Below are 20,000 nucleotides of genomic sequence, written 5' to 3' on the forward strand. Positions count from 1 at the left end.
AATGCCTCCTTAACTTCCAGTGTATTCCTGACTGCTTTGAAACAAGCACATGTGACACCACTGCTTAAAAAGCCTTCTCTCAACCCCGCTCAGGTTGATAACTACAGACCGGTCTCACTACTACCTTTTCTTTCTGAAACATTAGAAAGAGCTGTTCTCAATCAGGTCTATGATTTCCTCTCCCAGAATGACCTCCTGGACCAGAACCAATCAGGTTTTAAAAAAGGACACTGCACAGTTTTCTGTGAGAGAAGCATTAAAAATTGCCAGAGCTGCAGGACAGTCCTCAGTGCTCATTCTGCTGGACCTCTCAGCCGCCTTCAACACAGTCAACCATGACTTCCTCCTAACTTTACTCTCAAACATGGGGATCTCAGACAATGTGCTGTCATGGTTTAAATCATACCTCACTGGGCACTTATTCAAGGTGTCATGGCAAGGGCAGCTATCCTCAGCCCACTCATTATCCACTGGGGTCCCCCAGGGCGCAATACTGGGACCCCTTCTCTTTTTCATATACACCACCTCTCTAGGTCAGGTTATCTGCTGACATTACTTTTCCTACCATTGCTTTACTGATGACACCCAGCTCTATCTGTCATTCTGGCCTGAAGATTCTTTGATCTCTGCACGGATATCACAGTGTCTCTCAGACATATCCTCATGGATGAAGGAGCATCATCTCCAGCTAAACCTTTCCAATACTGAACTTCTGGTTATACCAGCAAAACCATCTATCCAACACAACTTCACCATAACCATCGACTCACTCTCACCCTCCCCAACAACGGTTGCTAGGAATCTGGGTGTTTTGGTTGATGACCAGCTCTCCCTTACTCACCATGTGGCCTCAGTTGCTCGATCCTGCCGCTCTTTATAACATCAGAAAAATGTGATCATTTCTAATGCAACCACCCAACTCCCTAAACAAGCAGTGGTCATCTCATGCCTCATGTTTTTAAACATTCCTTCATGATGGAGGGAAACATGCAGGAAGTTATATTACAATAGTCCACAAAACACGTGTAGATTCACTCAGGGTTCTAGATAGTAAATAAAATGTCTATATTAATACTGTAATCACAGAGAACCCTGGATATCATCAGGAGCTCTGTAAAGAAATGTGAGTGGGTTTGTTTCTCTACAGTGATCTGAATAAAATAACTTGTATTCTTCTGTCTGACAGCAGGACAGCAGCTCTCACCATGTGGAGGGATTTTCCTGAATTCCTCTCTGCAGAATTCCTCTAGTCGCTCTTTCAGCTCAGAGAGAGATTTCCTCACTCCATCAAATGAGGGATGTTGATGGACAGTGATGCTGGGAGAGTCCTCAGATCCAGAAGAGACACAGAGAGACTGGAAACTCTACAGAGAGAAGAAACACAGTGGAGGAAGATAAAGGTGGAGAGGAGAAATGAAGGAGCTCAGAGCAAATTAGACTAAAGAGAAACTTGGGATTCCAGACAGCTTTATTTATTGCAGCTTCATGAACTTTTGCTGAGAGGAGTTTTAGAAGCTTGATGAGGAGCAGCTTCCTCTGGAGATCAGTGAGAGTTACCTGGAGGAAATGGATGTGATCCTCTGTGTGTGAAAGCTGCTCCAGCTCAGTGTGTCTCCTCTTTAGATCAGCCATCTCCTGCTGCAGTTTCTCCAGGAGTTCTTCAGCTCCACTCAGTTCAGCCTTCTCCTGATCTCTGATCAGCTCTGTTACCTCAGAGCGCTTTTTCTCAATGGAGCGGATCAGCTCAGTAAAGATCCTCTCACTGTCCTCCACTGCTGCCTGTGCAGAGCGCTGTTACACACACACATACACACACACACACACACACACACACAATTACACACAATTACACACACACAATCACACACACACACACACACACGTACACAGTCAGTACAACATATTATATTTTTTAATGAGTCATTGAGGTGTTTGGCCAGGTGGCACATATGTTGGTCAGTTAGTCAGAGTTTTAATATGAAAAAAATGTGACTTTATGTCAGATTGTTTCTTAGTTCTCACCTTAAGAGTGTTTACAGTCTGTTTCAGCTCCAGCAGATTCTTCTGCTTCTCCTGGATTTTCTGCTGGAGTTTCTTCTGCATCACTTTCAGCTGATTCTATCAACACATACAATTTATGGTATTTAGGAATTTCTATGAACTATGATCTACAGATATTTGTGTTACTTTCACTCTTATTCTACTGAGTTTTACTATGAGAAAAACAGGACAGGTAGGTGGGTGTTGGCTGTTGGCTGGTTAAATATTCACTAACTGGTCTGACCTGTTTACTGAAAAGTTCTGTACACAGCTTTACTGCATTTCCTCAAAATGTAAAGACTAATATACAGAAATAACTTTATCAAAATTGCAGAACGGATAAATCATACCTATTTTAGACTATGAATCTGATTATCATGATCTGATTCTGAATGATTTAATAGTTCTCACCTGTTTCTCAGTTCTTTCTGTTGTAGCAGGAACTGTATCATGACCCCTGTGTTTATCCATTGTACATAATAAGCAGATAGATCTCTGATCAGTACGACAGTAGATCTCGATCAGTCTGTCATGCTGAGAGCAGATCTTCTCTTGGAGCTGGGTGGACGCTTTAACCAGCTTGTGCTTCTTCCAAGCAGGAACTTCATAGTGAGGTTTAAGGTGAGCTTCACAAAAGGAGGCCAGACACATCAGACAGGTCTTGATGGCTCTGAGTTTTCTCCCGGTGCAGAAATCACACTCCACATCTCCAGCTCCAGCGTAATGGGGAGCAGGAGAAGCAGCTTGGAGTTCTGTGTTCTTCTTCAGTTTCTCCACCACTTCAGCCAGCATGTTGTTTCTGCGTAGAACAGGCCTTGGAGTGAAGGTCTCTCTGCACTGGGGGCAGCTGTAGATCCCCCTCTGATCCTCCTTATCCCAGCAGCCATTAATACACACCATACAGAAACTGTGTCCACAGGGAACAGCCACTGGATCCTTCAGCAGATCCAGACAGATTGGACAGCTGAACTGATCGTGATCTACTGAAATACTGGCTTCTGCCATTTTCCTGCACTTCTAGACTGAGAGAGAGCAGCACTCTGAGATCACTTTCATTTACTCTGAACTGAGCAGGAGGGACTTCCTGCTTCACTGCTGTTCAGAGTGTCACAGAGAGGAGGAGGAGAAAGAGAGGAGGAGGTGGAGCTCAGCTGTTTAAAGTAGTGAATGAAATAAACTTTCGCTTGTAAGAGTTTGTTCTTCTCTTATCTGCCTCAAAAATACAGATAATTTAATCTGATTATCAGATAATTCCAGTGTAGATGGTGGACACTAGGACCTGGGAGTGTTGAGGGGTAATAGGCTGCCTGTAGCTTTAAGGAGAAATAGATGGTTTAGAGAATAGAGAGTGGAGATTACAGGTGAGCTCATTAGGGGAGTGTACCTGCAGCAGTAAGAGAAGCAGGTGCTGCTGGGTATTGTAGTTTCATTAACTAAGCTGCTGTTGGTGCAGGTGTGTGTGAGAGAGGAGTAGAGGAACAGAGCTGAGCAGGTGCTGCTGGGTAATGTAGTTTTATTCTGAACAGGTGCTGCTGGGTAATGTAGTTTTATTAACTGAGCAGCTGTTGGTGCAGGTGTGTGTATGAAAGAGTGGAGACTCAGAGAACACAGCAGGTGCTGCTGGAAGGTGTTTTACTGAACTCGTGGTATTCAGTGGTAAGAGACAGTAGAAGCTGTTCAGGGTTCATGAGAAGGTTGGGTGCTTCTGCCTCCATGTGCTGAGAGAAGATGTGTTCAGACTACAAGGGAACAGAGCGTGGCTGATTGTTGAGGAGAATGGCCACTGTTTTTTGTTTTGGAAGCGTATTGCTGCCACTTATGGTTTAAAAAAATCTTCAACATGTCGTTATAATGAGAAACTTGTGTTTTTCGAGTTCTTACGTTTTTAAATAACTGATAAAATCAAGATACTTTCTTATAATTATGATATACTATGTTGTTTTAACATCATAATAACTCGTAAAAACGAGAGAGTTTCTTGTTATAAAGACATGTGGCAGTAAGACTCTTGCGTAGTTTTCTACTCTTTTCTGCCAGAATTATTTTTGTGTTTCTTTCTTGTGTTTTTTTATTTCTCTCTTCTTTTATATTTTATTTTTGGTGCTTTCCTCAAACTCATGGGTTGTGGAAGGTAATATTGTCGTCTATTGTGTTTAATGAAAGTAAAATTTTAGCACTTATTCTCTTTTTTTGTATGACTTTAGATTTGGGTTGCTGCTTTCTTTTTTGTGTTTTTGGTGGATTTTGCTTCAATAATTGTCATAAGTAGTATTTTTCTGTGCTTATGTTCATTTATTGTGCTCAGTGAAATACGAATTATTAATTATAAGGGTTACAATAGTGCTGGGCAGTCTGACCAAAAATCTGTATCACAATATTTGTAGAAAATAAAACATTATGGTCTGAAAATAAGTATTTTATTACTGTAGGGTTCACTTTGTCCCAAAAAATTACGCAGTATATGAAGGAATGCATTTACAGAGGACAGATGCAGGATGTAAACTGTAGGAAGTAAAAATATATAAATATGCTGACAACTTTAATACTGCTTCCTTTTCAAAACTACTTATTGTAACAGAATTCTATAAACACAATAAACCGTCCAAAAATACAGATTTTCAAAAAGGGTATTCAAAGCGATATTTCTCAAATGTTCTGTTTTATAAATAAGACACATGTTTAATAACAATGTACAATATTGTTCTTGGAGCCATTAGAGGCCCTAAAGTACAGGAGCATCTCAATAAATTAAAATGTTATCAAAAAGTGAATTAATTTTAGTAATTATGTTTTATGAGTAGGTGTTGGAGATTTTATAAAAGGACAATATTTGATAATAAGTAAAATTGAGTTGTTATTACAGAGTGTATTTGTGGATCTGTAATTATATTAGTAAGCTGGCTCTGCTCTGTGGATTTCTTTACATCTTAATTGCTTCTTTATTTGCTTTTCTTTTTTCCTCTCTTTTCTTCCCTGGATTTTAATGCCACTGTGTGGATGGACTGGTGTCGGTGGGGTAGGAGTGGGAGTGGGTGGGGTGGGTTAATTGTGTTTCTTTGGAAGTATCTGTCATATGTAACATTGTTGTGATTCTTAAAAAAGAAAAACAGTAAATATATTAATAAAAATACATATAAAAGAGAGCAGTAAACCCACTGGGCTTTTGTAGAACGTGTTATTATATAGTAATAAATCAGATTTTAATACTGAGCTCATGCTAAGCTAACACTAGCCTGTCTCTGTAGCTGAATTCTGAACTAAACACGTATGATCTGTTCATCCTTTGGTTTCTGTAATCACTGCAGTTATGTCCCAGTCTCGTTCAGTGTTTTTAATTAACTGATTTTAGGATTTTATTTACTTTAAAGAGTTTAATGTGAATCTCAGCTCTGCTATCTTGCTTATTAGCTTCACCATGCGACCTGAAGTTCTTAACTTTCATTCACCACCAGGTGGCGCCAATTATACGTGTTGTAATTGTGTTGTACCTACAGTTATATGGGTTTATATATTAAAAATGATGGATAGCATTAAAATTTACAATAGAGGAAATATAAAAAAGGATATTTTTATATATAAATAAATAAATATTTACATAAAAACTAGACATAACTATTAAAAAACTCTAAAATCACATAGTTTTGTTTTATTGTATCATTGTATATATAAATATATTCTCGTCTTAGTTTATATACATATATAATTTTATATATATATATATATATATATATATATATATATATATATATATATATATATATATATATATATAGTATGTTTGTGCATATTGTGTTATTGTTGTACAGTAGAGTGTGTGCATGTATGATCTATTTGTGCTGTGGTTGCCATATTTATTGCAGGTGACAAATAAAGCTGCATCATCCCAACCTGTGTCCATCATTACCAGCCAGAGCAGAAGATGAACATAACAGGGGTCACATTTATACAAGAATAAAAGAATTTTAATTTATTCAGAAATCACTGGTTATAAATTACAAAAAAAATTCTACAATACCTAAAAATCTGTACAAGTGACAGAATAACATTTCATGAATTCATAATTCTGAGAAGCAGCCCTTTAATTTGATTGAAAACATTTTCTTTAATTTACAAATATTTATACTCATACTTTTATACTTGTATAAAAAAGAAAGAAGAAAGTTTCATTTTTCTTTTGACACCATCATCCTGTATTTTCTTATGAACTATATGGAAGGTATGAATTGAAAAATGTGAAGAACTCAACTCTGGAACCATCATTAGATTAAAGGAGTTTAAGGAGTTAATCTGAAGCTCTTTATCTGTGTGATAATCAATATTCAGATATTGGAGCTGTTTGGAAGAAGAAGGATGATGATAATTGAATTTAAAGGACTGAGATGTTCTGCTGAAAGCTGTTATTAGAACAGTTCTACTGTGAGCTGTGAAATGAGCTGAAGCTGAAAGAATATGAACTGCAGGACAACAAGCTGTCTGATCTCAACAAGAAGAGGATCATTAGAAATGATGATGTATCCATATTGATATATTCTATCCAATGATTTTCTGCTTAGTTATGATTATTAATATTTTAATATGAATTAAAGACCAATCAGAGACATCTGAATATCTGTAATTTTAATATAAACAATGAGAAGTTGTGTATTTGATCTTTTCAACTAGTGCATATAATTTGCATAAATATATAACTGTTTTCAAGTTTCAAGAGCTTCTAAAAGCAGGGGGTAAAAGTTCACTGCAAAAGAGTAGAGGGTCCAATATCAGTAGTCTCCCCACCCATACAGCACTTTCTACCTAAAACTAGAAGAAGAACAACAATCATATTCTCATCTAAAGCTTTATTATCAATAGTTAAACACAATAAATCAATATTAATATCAGGAATCATAACATCATGTATTTTCTGATAAATATTCAGAACAGAAATTCAATTTTATTGTACAATGACATTTTTCCATTTTCAATCTTCTCTTAATGAAGCTTATAGTCTAATCTGCATATTACTGTAAATATTTTAACACAATATTTTGATGATCACATAAAATCAAAGTCTGAATCTGCAGCAGTGTGTTTAAATCATACGAGAATAAACAATATATTTATTTATATATGAATCTACATATAATTCACTAACTGTTCTTTATCTTTATATAGTAATAAAATCTCCTCATATTCCACACTTCTATACTGAAGAGCAGCTCTAACACTGAGCTGAACTCTCACTCTCACCTTTAACTCCTCCCACCATCACCAGTGTTCACTTTCACACAGTCTGGAAATGATCTTTATAAAAATGTGGATCATTAATAAATCAGTGAGAGTTATTTTATACATCTATTTATAAAGTGACCACAATTTAATAGATGATTAGTTTTTATCACATAACCTCACAGATGATTCACTACCATAAACATAGAATCCAGCGTAGAGGGGCTGAGTGAATGTGGTGTGGAGTGTGTGTAGGAGGGTCATTGTATCAGAGACGCTGTAGAAGGACAGAGTTCCTGCACTGTGATCCACATACACTCCTATTCTGGAGGATGGAGGAGCTGAGAGATCAGTATTAATGTTGTTGTGGTAAAAAGAGAGAGAGGAAGAACAGTATAGACTCCAGGACTGACTGTTGTATCCAAACCCACAATCATCACCCCGTCCTTTCCTACTGATCCCTTTATATGAGACTGAGATGTACACATACCCTCCCCTCCACTCAACCTCCCAGTAACAGCGTCCACACACACTCTCCTTACTCAACACCTGATACCAGTAATCATATCTCTCTGGATGATCAGAGTATGACTGATCTTTATTACTAAACTTCACCACTCTGTTCTCCTCAGACAGAATGAGGCGATTATAAGCTGTGTTTGGATCCAGAGTCAGCCGACAGAAATCTAAAAAACAACAGAAAAAAGAAAAACTGTATTTTATTCAGCTGTATGTGTGTTTGTGTAAGACTGTGCATTTGTGAATGTGTTTGTGTGTAAGAGTGTTGTATGCACTTTGTGACTGTTTGTGTGAGAGAGTGTGTTTGCGTGTGTGTTCGTTTGCGTGTAATTGTGTGTGTTTTTATATGTCTGTCTCTGTGTGTTGAGAGGGAAATTGTCAAAGACAGTGTGTGTGAGTGTTGTATGTGTGTGAGAAAGTGTGTGTGTTGTGAGGGAATTTGTGTGAGGGTGTGTTTGTATGTGTGTGAGTGTTGTATGTGGTGTGTGTATGCATGTGTGTATGTGTGTGTGTGTGTGTGTGTGTGTGTATGTGTGTGTTATACATACTCTGCAGAAAGTCTTCTCTGGTTTTTGGTTCTGAGGGTAAAATCTGGACTGCTGCAGCTGTGGAGACACACACACACACACACACACACACACACACACATCAAGACCTGAATGAATCGATTGAGGACAGGGTATAAAATCTATAAATGTCATGTGATCTACTTTTGTTTTCTGGGGTCCAATCACAGAGAGAATAAATCTATTAAAACAGTGACATCACTGAGACTAGCAGTAGCAGCAGCAACGCTTTAAAATCTAGTAAAAAGTTTTTCCAGAACAGAGAAAGAGAAAATTATTCCAACAAAAGCAGAATAAACTCTTTTTAACACTCTTGATTTCATTTTTTTTGATGCACTGGATGAATATACACATATATTTATATCTATAGACCTTCAGCTGAGTGTGAATTTGTTAAGTGAACCAGTAATATACATATTTTAATACCACTGGAAAAGTAAAGAATAGGATAGAATACAGTGGTGTAGAATAGATCCAGATATCTGAAGAGGATCATTTATCTAAAAGCTCCTCACAGAAAGTTGGTTATGAATGGTGTCTGAGACACTGATTTATCACCCTTTTCAGAAGATTTTAAACTGAAAGATATTTTAAACATTCCTTCATGATCTAAAATAAAATAGTCCACAAAACACGTGTAGATTCACTAAAGGTTCTAGATAGTAAATAAAATGTCTATATTAATATATAGATTATAGTAATCACAGAGAACCCTGAATCTCATCAGCAGCTCTGTAAAGAAATGTGAGTGGGTTTGTTTCTCTACAGTGATCTGAATAAAATAACTTGTATTCTTCTGTCTGACAGCAGGACAGCAGCTCTCACCATGTGGAGGGATTTTCCTGAATTCCTCTCTGCAGAATTCCTCTAGTCGCTCTTTCAGCTCAGAGAGAGATTTCCTCACTCCATCAAATGAGGGATGTTGATGGACAGTGATGCTGGGAGAGTCCTCAGATCCAGAAGAGACACAGAGAGACTGGAAACTCTACAGAGAGAAGAAACACAGTGGAGGAAGATAAAGGTGGAGAGGAGAAATGAAGGAGCTCAGAGCAAATTAGACTAAAGAGAAACTTGGGATTCCAGACAGCTTTATTTATTGGAGCTTCATGAACTTTTGCTGAGAGGAGTTTTAGAAGCTTGATGAGGAGCAGCTTCCTCTGGAGATCAGTGAGAGTTACCTGGAGGAAATGGATGTGATCCTCTGTGTGTGAAAGCTGCTCCAGCTCAGTGTGTCTCCTCTTTAGATCAGCCATCTCCTGCTGCAGTTTCTCCAGGAGTTCTTCAGCTCCACTCAGTTCAGTCTTCTCCTGATCTCTGATCAGCTCTGTTACCTCAGAGCGCTTTTTCTCAATGGAGCAGATCAGCTCAGTAAAGATCCTCTCACTGTCCTCCACTGCTGCCTGTGCAGAGCGCTGTTACACACGCACACACACACACACACACACACACACACACAATTACACACACAATTACACACAATTACACACACACAATCACACACACACACACAGTCAGTACAACATATTATATTTTTTAATGAGTCATTGAGGTGTTTGGCCAGGTGGCACATATGTTGGTCAGTTAGCTAATCTGTCATTTTGAACAGCAGAGTTTTAATATGAAAAAAATGTGACTTTATGTCAGATTGTTTCTCAGTTCTCACCTTAAGAGTGTTTACAGTCAGTTTCAGCTCCTGCAGCTTCTTCTGCTTCTCCTGGAGTCTCTGCTGGAGTTTCTTCTGCATCTCTTTCAGCTGATTCTATCAACACATACAATTTATGATATTTAGAAATTTCTATGAATTATGATCTACAGAGATTTGTGTTACTTTCACTCTTATTCTACTGAGTTTTACTATGAGAAAAACAGGACAGGTAGGTGGGTGTTGGCTGTTGGCTGGTTAAATATTCACTAACTGGTCTGACCTATTGAACAGTTCTGTACACAGCTTTACTGCATTTCCTCAAAATTTAAAGACTAATATACAGAAATAACTTTCTCAAAATTGCTTAACTGATAAATTCTACTAATTGTAGATTATGAATTTGATTGTCATGATCTGATTCTGAATGGTTTAATAGTTCTTACCTGTTTCTCAGTTCTTTCTGTTGTAGCAGGAACTGTATCATGACCCTTGTGTTTATCCATTGTACATAATAAGCAGATAGATCTCTGATCAGTACGACAGTAGATCTCGATCAGTCTGTCATGCTGAGAGCAGATCTTCTCTTGGAGCTTGGTGGACGCTTTAACCAGCTTGTGCTTCTTCCAAGCAGGAACTTCATAGTGAGGTTTAAGATGAGCTTCACAAAAGGAGGCCAGACACATCAGACAGGACTTGATGGCTCTGAGTTTTCTCCCGGTGCAGAAATCACACTCCACATCTCCAGCTCCAGCACAACGGGGAGCAGGAGAAGCAGCTTGGAGTTCTGTGTTCTTCTTCAGTTTCTCCACCACTTCAGCCAGCATGTTGTTTCTGCGTAGAACAGGCCTTGGAGTGAAGGTCTCTCTGCACTGGGGGCAGCTGTAGATCCCCCTCTGATCCTCCTGATCCCAGCAGCCATTAATACACACCATACAGAAACTGTGTCCACAGGGAACAGTCACTGGATCCTTCAGCAGATCCAGACAGACTGGACAGCTGAACTGATCGTGATTTACTGAAATACTGGACTCTGCCATTTTCCTGCACTTCTAGACTAAGAGAGAGCAGCACTCTGAGATCACTTTAATTTACTCTGAACTGAGCGGGAGGGACTTCCTCCTTTACTGCTGTTCAGAGTGACACAGAGAGGAGGAGGAGAAAGAGAGGAGGAGGAGAAAGAGAGGAGGAGGAGAAAGAGAGGAGGAGGAGAGAGAGAGGAGGAGGAGAAAGAGAGGATAGATGTGATTGGTGGAGCTCACGAGTTTAAAGTAATGAATGAAATAAACTTTAGCTTGTAAGAGTTTGTTCTTCTCAAAAAAACATATCATTAAATCTGATTATCAGATCATTCCAGTGTTGCTGGTGGACACTAGGACCTGGGAGTGTTGAGGGGTAATAGGCTGCCTGTAGCCTTAAGGAGACAAAGGCTGTTTCTCAGTCTGCGTTCTTGTGTGTACTTGTGTTCTTGTGGACTCGGGAAACGTCATCAGCTGCAGCCCAAGTACTGTTCCAATTAGAAGATCGCAGTTAGCCAACTACACAACTAATACCCGGATGTGTTCTTACTCCTCCCACTTTATCGAGGATGCATGGAAGGTGACTTTTGTGGACTTCTTACAGCCCCATAACCCAGAATGCACCTCACAGCAGTATCAGTGTAATGCAGGAGGAGAAGGTACATAACTGTAAGCACCTGTATGTTTTCTAAACAGTACTACTGTGTGCTAAAATTATGTTTTAAATTATTTTTAGGCGAGCATGTAGGGGTTTAGACTTCAGATATGTGGTTTATTTGTTTCAGAAAGCGGATGGAAGAAAATGTGCTCCTATATTTTCGAAACAACACTTTCCGTCATCAAGTACACAGCTGTTCCAATTACACAACAACCGTCCCGCTTCCTCCTGTCCTCGGGAGCACGCACTCACAAGCCAAACTTACCAAGTCCGTTCTTGCCAAGTACAGGAGTCCAGACTTGTGTACTTGTGCATTGAGAAACGACCATAGATTGTTTAGAGCATAGAGAGTGGAGATTACAGGTGAGCTCACTAGTGGGGAGAGTACCTGCAGCAGTGAGAGAAGCAGGTGCTGCTGGGTATTGTAGTTTTATTCTGAGCAGGTGCTCCTGGGTATTGTAGTTTTATTGACTAAACTGCTGTTGGTGCAGATGTGTGTGAGAGAGGAGGAGAGGAACAGAGCTGAGCAGGTGCTGATGGGTATTGTAGTTTTAGCGATGATAATGGCTTCATACTTCTGTTGGGGTTTCTTCTACCTCATTAAATCTGAGTGGTTTAGATAGTGAGTATTGGTGGAGAGGTGCAGCGCAGGTTTGGGGCCTTTCTTAATTTTTTTTTTCATTAAAGTTTGTTTTTATTTTACCTATTCCAAAGTGGCTAGTCATTAGAAATGATCAGAAGAGACTATAATAAGGTACAGGATCATTTATCAGGGGAACACAGTTTCACCCCACACCCTCACATGCATGTGTGTACAGCAGGTCTGTGGTGTGGGTGGAGGTGAATCAAATACATTAAATTGTATTGCATTAAATACAAGAGACCAGTAAACCTATTGGGTTTTTTTCTAGAACGTGTTATTATATAGTAATAAATCAGATTTTAATAATAAGCAACTGCTATGCTAACACCACCCTGTCTTTATAGCTGAATGCTGACCAAAACACGTATGACCTGTTCATCCTGTGGTTCCCATATTCACTGCAGTTATGTCCCAGTCTCGTTCAGTGTTTTTAATTATTTGATTTTAGGATTTTAAGCACCATCCTTCTCCTTTAATAGTCGCCACAAGTTAATTCAGTTTAATATCATTCATCAGATGTACTTTACTCCTGAAAGGCTCGACCACATGAATAATGACTGCTCAGTATACTGACCCAGATGTAAAGTGAGCGTTGATAAATTGACAGTGATGCTGTGGTCTTTTCCAGATTTGGAGGAGTGTTGGAGGGCAGTTCTAAATGTTACTAAAGTGGATTTAACTCTGTCACCCAGAATCGTCTTGCGAGGAGATGAATCTATATTTCAAGACCAGAAAGGGATCAACCTTAGATTTATTAAGATGGCAAAAATGGACTCCTGGCTTCAAAAATTATTACCATCAAATGGGAATTACCTGAACCTCCTAATCTCTCACTGTGACTGAAAGAGCTGTCCTCCTATATCCCACCAGAAAGAATCCTTTTCAATATAAGAAAAAATCTAAACTGTTTCATGAATATTGGGGAGATTTTATAACATATTTAAAATCCAGGACAATATTTGTATCTGATAACCATAATTGAGTTACTATTACAGAGTGTATTTGTGAATCTGTAATTATATTAGTATGCTGGCTCTGCTTTGCTCTGCCCCCTTTTTTTTCTCTTTTCTTCCCTGGACTTTAATAGCACTGTGTGGGTGGACTGGTGTCGGTGGGGTGGGAGTGGGAGTGTGTGGTGAAGGGTGGGTTAGTTGTGTTTATTTGGAAATATCTTTCATAGAACATTGTTATGTTTGTTGAAAAGAAATAGCTTCACCATGCAAGTTCTTAAGTTTCATTCACCACCAGGTGGCGTCAGTGTTTTAATTGTGTTGTACCTACAGTTATATGGGTTTATATATTAAAATTATGCATAGCAGTAAAATTTACAATAGTGAAAATATAAAAGAAGACATTGTTATATATAAAGAACTAAAAATGTACATAAAAACTAGACATAACCATTCAAAAATATGCAATCACGTATTTTTTATTGTATCATTGTATATATAAATATAAAATCATCTTAGTTTATATACATATATAATTGTATATGTATATTGTATGTTTATGCATATTGTGTTATTGTTGTACAGTAGAGTGTGTGCATGTATGATCTATTTGTGCTGTAGTTGCCATATTCATTGCAGATGACAAATAAAGCTTCATCGTCCCAACCTGTGTCCATCATTAACAGCCAGAGCAGAAGATGAACATAACAGGGGTCACATTTATACAAGAATAAAAGTGTATTAATTTATTCAGAAATCAGTGGTTATGAATTTCAAATACTTTTTCTATAATACACAAAAATCTAAACAAGTGACAGAATAACATTTCATGAATTCATAATTCTGAGAAGCAGCCCTTTAATTTGATTGAAAACATTTTCTTTAATTTACAAATGTTTATACTCATACTTTTATACTTGTATAAAAAAGAAAGAAGAAAGTTTCATTTTTCGTTTGACACCATCATCCTGTATTTTCTTATGAACTATATGGAAGGTATGAATTGAAAAATGTGAAGAACTCAACTCTGGAACCATCATTAGATTAAAGGAGTTTAAGGAGTTAATCTGAAGCTCTTTATCTGTGTGATAATCAATATTCAGATATTGGAGCTGTTTGGAAGAAGAAGGATGATGATAATTGAATTTAAAGGACTGAGATGTTCTGCTGAAAGCTGTTATTAGAACAGTTCTGCTGTGAGCTGTGAAATGAGCTGAAGCTGAAAGAAGATGAACTGCAGGACAACAAGCTGTCTGATCTCAACAAGAAGAGGATCATTAGAAATGATGATGTATCCATATTGATATATTCTATCCAATGATTTTCTGCTTAGTTATGATTATTAATATTTTTAATATGAATTAAAAACCAATCAGAGACATCTGAATATCTGTAATTTTAATATAAGCAATGAATAGTTGTGTATTTGATCTTTTCAACTAGTGCATATAATTTGCATAAATATATAACTGTTTTCAAGTTTCAAGAGCTTCTAAAAGCAGGGGGTAAAAGTTCACTGCAAAAGAGTAGAGGGTCCAATATCAGTAGACTCCCCACCCATACAGCACTTTATACCTGAAACTAGAAGAAGAAGAACAATCATATTCTCATCTAAAGCTTTATTATCAATAGTTAAACACAATAAATCAATATTAATATCAGGAATCATAACATCATGTATTTTCTGATACATATTCAGAATAGAAATTAATTTTATTGTACAAAGACATTTTTTCATTTTCAATCTTCTCTTAATGAAGCTTAAAGTCTAATCTGCATATTACTGTAAATATTTTAACACAATATTTTGATGATCACATAAAATCAAAACGTGAATCTGCAGCAGTGTGTTTAAATCATACGAGAATAAACAATATATTTATTTATATATGAATCTACTGTACATATAATTCACTAACTGTTCTTTATCTTTATATAGTAATAAAATCTCCTCATATTCCACACTTCTATACTTAAGAGCAGCTCTAACACTGAGCTGAACTCTCACTCTCACCTTTAACTCCTCCCACTGTCAGGTCTGATGCTGATAGCGCTTCTGTCTCTCCCACACTCAGTGCTCCCTGCGATCTCCAGTCTCCGAACTACACTACCCAGAACGCACCACACGCTGACATCACACATTCACCTTATCTCAGTACACCCCGCGGAAGTCCGGAATACTAATTTTTCACAGTATAAATAGCCCTTTCACACGCATACCTGTGCTGAGTATTGATTGGTTTTCCACTTTACAACGCGTTTCTATTCTTGCCTGTGTTTTCCTTTTGTGTATGACCCCTGGATTGTTTATTCTCGACTCTGATTTTTGCCTACGCTCTGACATTGGATCTTTGTGTATTACCTGGACTGTTTATACCGTTGCTGATTTTTGACTGCTCTTCACTATTGCCTTGCCGTGTATGACCTCAGGACTGTCCCTCGTTATTCGGTACGTGTTATCTCTCTGGCTGCTGATCGCCCCTGTTGAACCTTTTCTGTATATTGACTACCCGTTGTTTCTGTGCTGTAAAATAAATCACAGTGTTCTGCATCTGCACGTGTCTGAGTACTGTCTAGCCTTGACAGAAATACTCAGCCGTATGGATCAGATAGCGGATGCCGAGCTCATTAAATCTGGTCTAGCCAACCAGGGCAAGCTACTTGGTCAGCACCAACAGACCCTCGCTGGTGTGACCCAAGCTGTAGATGAGCTTGCTCGACAGCAGGCCAGCCAGCAGCAGCAGCTGTCCGAGATTTTAGAGCACCTTAGGGGATTAACTGTACAAAATCCCAGTCCAGCAGTACCTCCTCCTGTACCCCAAGATATCCCGGTTGGTTCTGGTTTTTCAGTCTGCAAACCAGAGGTTTTTGATGGGGATCCTGAGAAATGCAGCGGGTTCCTTTTACAGTGCTCAGTATTTTTTAGTAATACACCACCGACCACGGACAAAGCTAAAATTGGGTTTATCGTGTCGCGGCTGTCCGGTAAGGCACTAGAATGGGCCACCGCGGTTTGGGATAGTGTGTCGGAGTCGAGCTACGATGCCTTTTTGATGACTTTTCGTAGTGTGTTTGATCACACGAAGTACGGTCATTCCAGTGGTGAACTTTTGTTAACTATGAAACAAGGGAACAAGTCAGCAGCTGCTTATGCGCATTTATCCCCTTACCTTAGATGAAGAGAAAGCTATGGAGGAATACATTAGCAAGGCACTCAAACAAGGATTTATCCGCCCGTCCAAATCTCCAGTCGGTTCGGGTTTTTTCTTCGTTAAAAAGAAGGATGGTGGACTGAGACCATGTGAAAAATGCGAATTTCACCAGCAGAGAATCGCATTTCTCGGCTACATAATTAGCGCGAATGGTGTCCTCATGGACGATAACAAGGTGGAAGCCGTCACGAGTTGGCCCACTCCCCAGACTATTAAAGATCTCCAGCGCTTCCTAGGCTTTGCTAATTTTTATAGGCGCTTTATACGTAATTTCAGTAGCATTGCTGCCCCACTTACGGCTCTGACTAAGAAAGCCACAAAAACTCTAAAGTGGTCCTCTGAGGCTCAGCACGCCTTTGCTAAACTTAAAGCTGCTTTTGTATCCGCTCCCATTCTTAAGCATCCTGATCCGAATCTCCCTTTCACAGTCGAAGTTGACGCCTCTGAGACCGGAGTTGGTGCGGTCCTCTCTCAGCGCAGTGGGTCACCCCCCAAACTATATCCCATAGCTTTCTTTTTAAGTTATCTGCGGCCGAAAGTAATTACGGTATAGGAGACAGGGAATTGTTGGCTGTAAAACTGGCATTGGAAGAATGGCGTCACTGGCTGGAAGGGGCCGTACACCCGTTTACAGTACTTACAGATCACAAAAACCTCGAATACCTCAAAACCGCTAAACGATTAAATCCCCGTCAAGCTCGCTGGTCTCTATTCTTTTCGAGATTCCAGTTCTCCATTTCGTTTCGTCCAAGTACCCGCAACACCAAAGCTGACGCGCTCTCCAGGGTTTTCAGCACCACGGACAGCGCAAATGATGTAAGCGAAACCGAGCGTATCCTTCCGCCTTCAGTAGAAATAGCTGTCATACGCTGGGAGTTGGATGACCAGATTATGGAAACCAATGCTGGTCATCCACCTCCAGCAGATTGTCCTCAGGATAAGACGTTTGTTCCACCTCGTTTCATAGATAGATTAATTACGTGGGCCCACTCTGCTCTATCTTCAGGTCATCCTGGTGTGACGCGCACGCTACAGTTAATTTACTCTCGCTATTGGTGGGAAACCATGAAAGCCGACATACACACTTTCGTTACGTCATGTTCGGTCTGCGCTCAGTGTAAGACTCCCAAGACCCTTCCAGCCAGTAAACTTATGCCTCTACCAGTGCCTGAGCGACCTTGGTCGCATAGCTGTGGATTTTGTGACAGATCTACCTGTTTCAGAGGGTTATACCACAATCCTTACAGTGATTGACAGATTCTCTAGGGGTGTTAAATTTATCCCGTTTCCTTCCCTGCCCACTGCGTTCCAAACTGCTCAAGCAATGTATACTCACGTGTTTAGACACTATGGTATTCCCGAGGACATTTTGTCTGATCGAGGGCCTCAGTTCACCTCTAGGGTGTGGAGAGCATTTTTTGAACATTTAGGAGTGCATGTTAGTCTGACTTCTGGCTTTCACCCTATGAGTAACGGGCAGTGTGAAAGGGCTAATCAGGAATTAGGCAAATTTTTACGTGTTTACTGTTTTAAATATCCCACTGATTGGTTCCGTTATCTCATTTGGGCTGAGATAGCTCAAAATTCACTCACTAACTCCACTTCTGGTCTCACTCCCTTTCAGTGCGTTCTGGGTTATCAACCTCCTTTAGCACCACGGACAGCGGTGTCTTCCGACGTGCCAGCTGTGGATGACTGGATGAAACGCAGTGAGCAAGTGTGGGAGGACACTCACCGGCAGGTCTCAGAGGTGCTCCAACGTTACAAGGAGCAGTCTGACAAGCGCCGTGGTGACACCCCTCACTTTTCGCCTGGTGACCGTGTATGGCTCTCGACCCGGGACTTCAGGTTTGAGGGGTGCTGCAGGAAGCTCCTGCCTAAGTATATTGGTCCCTTTCGTATACTGTCTCAAATCAATGAGGTTTCCTATAAGGTGGAGCTTCCTGCGCAATATAAAGTGCATACTTCTTTTCACGTCTCTCTCCTCAAGCCTATGGTTCCGGGTCCGCTAGCAGAGGGGGCTCCTGATGACGTACCACCCGCGGCGGTGGAGGGGGAGGATTCTTCGATGTACGCAGTTCGTGAGGTGCTGGATTCTCGCCGACGTGGTGGTTTGCTGCAGTACCTCATTGACTGGGAGGGTTATGGTCCGGAGGAACGCAGCTGGGTGGCTGCCGGGGATGTGCTGGATCCTGTTATGCTGGCCGATTTTCACGCTCGCCATCCCGGTAAGCCAGCTCCCAGACCTAGGGGCCGTCCCAGGCGTCCTCTATCCGGCGCGGCTCCGGTCCGCCGGGGTTCCCGCTCCCGCAGCCCGCGTCTGTCCGGCATCTCCGCTGCAACTCCTGCCACTCCCGCCTGTACTCCCTGTCCGTCGGGTGGGCGTCGCCGTGGACGCCCCCGCGTCTCTGCCGCTCCGGTCTCGTCGGGGGAGGGTAATGTCAGGTCTGATGCTGATAGCGCTTCTGTCTCTCCCACACTCAGTGCTCCCTGCGATCTCCAGTCTCCGAACTACACTACCCAGAACGCACCACACGCTGACATCACACATTCACCTTATCTCAGTACACCCCCCGGAAGTCCGGAATACTAATTTTTCACAGTATAAATAGCCCTTTCACACGCATACCTGTGCTGAGTATTGATTGGTTTTCCACTTTACAACGCGTTTCTATTCTTGCCTGTGTTTTCCTTTTGTGTATGACCCCTGGATTGTTTATTCTCGACTCTGATTTTTGCCTACGCTCTGACATTGGATCTTTGTGTATTACCTGGACTGTTTATACCGTTGCTGATTTTTGACTGCTCTTCACTATTGCCTTGCCGTGTATGACCTCAGGACTGTCCCTCGTTATTCGGTACGTGTTATCTCTCTGGCTGCTGATCGCCCCTGTTGAACCTTTTCTGTATATTGACTACCCGTTGTTTCTGTGCTGTAAAATAAATCACAGTGTTCTGCATCTGCACGTGTCTGAGTACTGTCTAGCCTTGACACCCACCATCACCAGTGTTCACTTTCACACAGTCTGGAAATGATCTTTATAAAAATGTGGATCATTACAGTTTTCCTCCATTATTTACACACATTTACTAAAAGCATATCTCATACTCTCTGAACTCTACACACAAATCAAGCACACACACACACACACACACACTGAAAAAACTCTCAATTCTCCTGCAAAATTAAACTTTACATTCAAATCAATGTTTTCTCTGCTTAAAATGCTGTTTTGTGTTCAGAAGAAACACAAACCATCATATGAATATAAATTTATAAGAACCAGTTCAACACTAATGAGCTCAATGTAAAACACTATGATGAATAAAAAACACTTCTTCTCTATTCATCATAATGACTTAGTCCTTTTTATGTTCAGTTTTACTCAGTTTTACTACATAACTGTGCTGTAAAATATTTTAGAATATTGTTTTAAACAAATATATTAAAGTTTTATTGACAAAAAACAATGAACACAATGTACATCCCAACACAAAGTTCCACATACAGTGTCTACATACAAAACCACAGAATGATTTACT

General features: G+C 39.9%; 3 protein-coding genes across 3 annotated transcripts in view; all 3 read right to left on the reverse strand.

The window, feature by feature from the left end:
- LOC111191518 (tripartite motif-containing protein 16-like) overlaps positions 1-3,118 on the reverse strand; it is a 6,804-nt gene extending 3,686 nt beyond the window's left edge. The window contains exons 1-4 of the mRNA XM_049476470.1: positions 2,452-3,118; positions 2,023-2,118; positions 1,558-1,791; positions 1,205-1,364 (exon numbers count right to left, since the gene is read on the reverse strand). Coding sequence (XP_049332427.1) covers positions 1,205-1,364; positions 1,558-1,791; positions 2,023-2,118; positions 2,452-3,045 — 1,084 coding nt within the window. The 5' untranslated portion in view covers positions 3,046-3,118. The remainder of the gene's footprint in view (positions 1-1,204; positions 1,365-1,557; positions 1,792-2,022; positions 2,119-2,451) is intronic.
- The window catches only part of LOC125799884 (tripartite motif-containing protein 16-like), a 28,608-nt gene that overhangs the window by 2,389 nt on the left and 6,219 nt on the right, over positions 1-20,000 (reverse strand). The window lies entirely within an intron of this gene.
- On the reverse strand, positions 6,921-11,025 carry LOC111191510 (tripartite motif-containing protein 16-like). The gene is made up of 6 exons (XM_049476477.1): positions 10,422-11,025; positions 9,997-10,092; positions 9,512-9,745; positions 9,159-9,318; positions 8,316-8,372; positions 6,921-7,934 (listed from the first exon to the last, which is right to left on the reverse strand). Exons 1-6 carry the CDS (start codon positions 11,013-11,015, stop codon positions 7,408-7,410), a joined length of 1,668 nt encoding a protein of 555 aa, XP_049332434.1. The 5' UTR covers positions 11,016-11,025; the 3' UTR covers positions 6,921-7,407.

The sequence above is a fragment of the Astyanax mexicanus genome, chromosome 1 (genome assembly GCF_023375975.1).
Source record: "Astyanax mexicanus isolate ESR-SI-001 chromosome 1, AstMex3_surface, whole genome shotgun sequence".
Taxonomy (NCBI): domain Eukaryota; kingdom Metazoa; phylum Chordata; class Actinopteri; order Characiformes; family Acestrorhamphidae; genus Astyanax; species Astyanax mexicanus.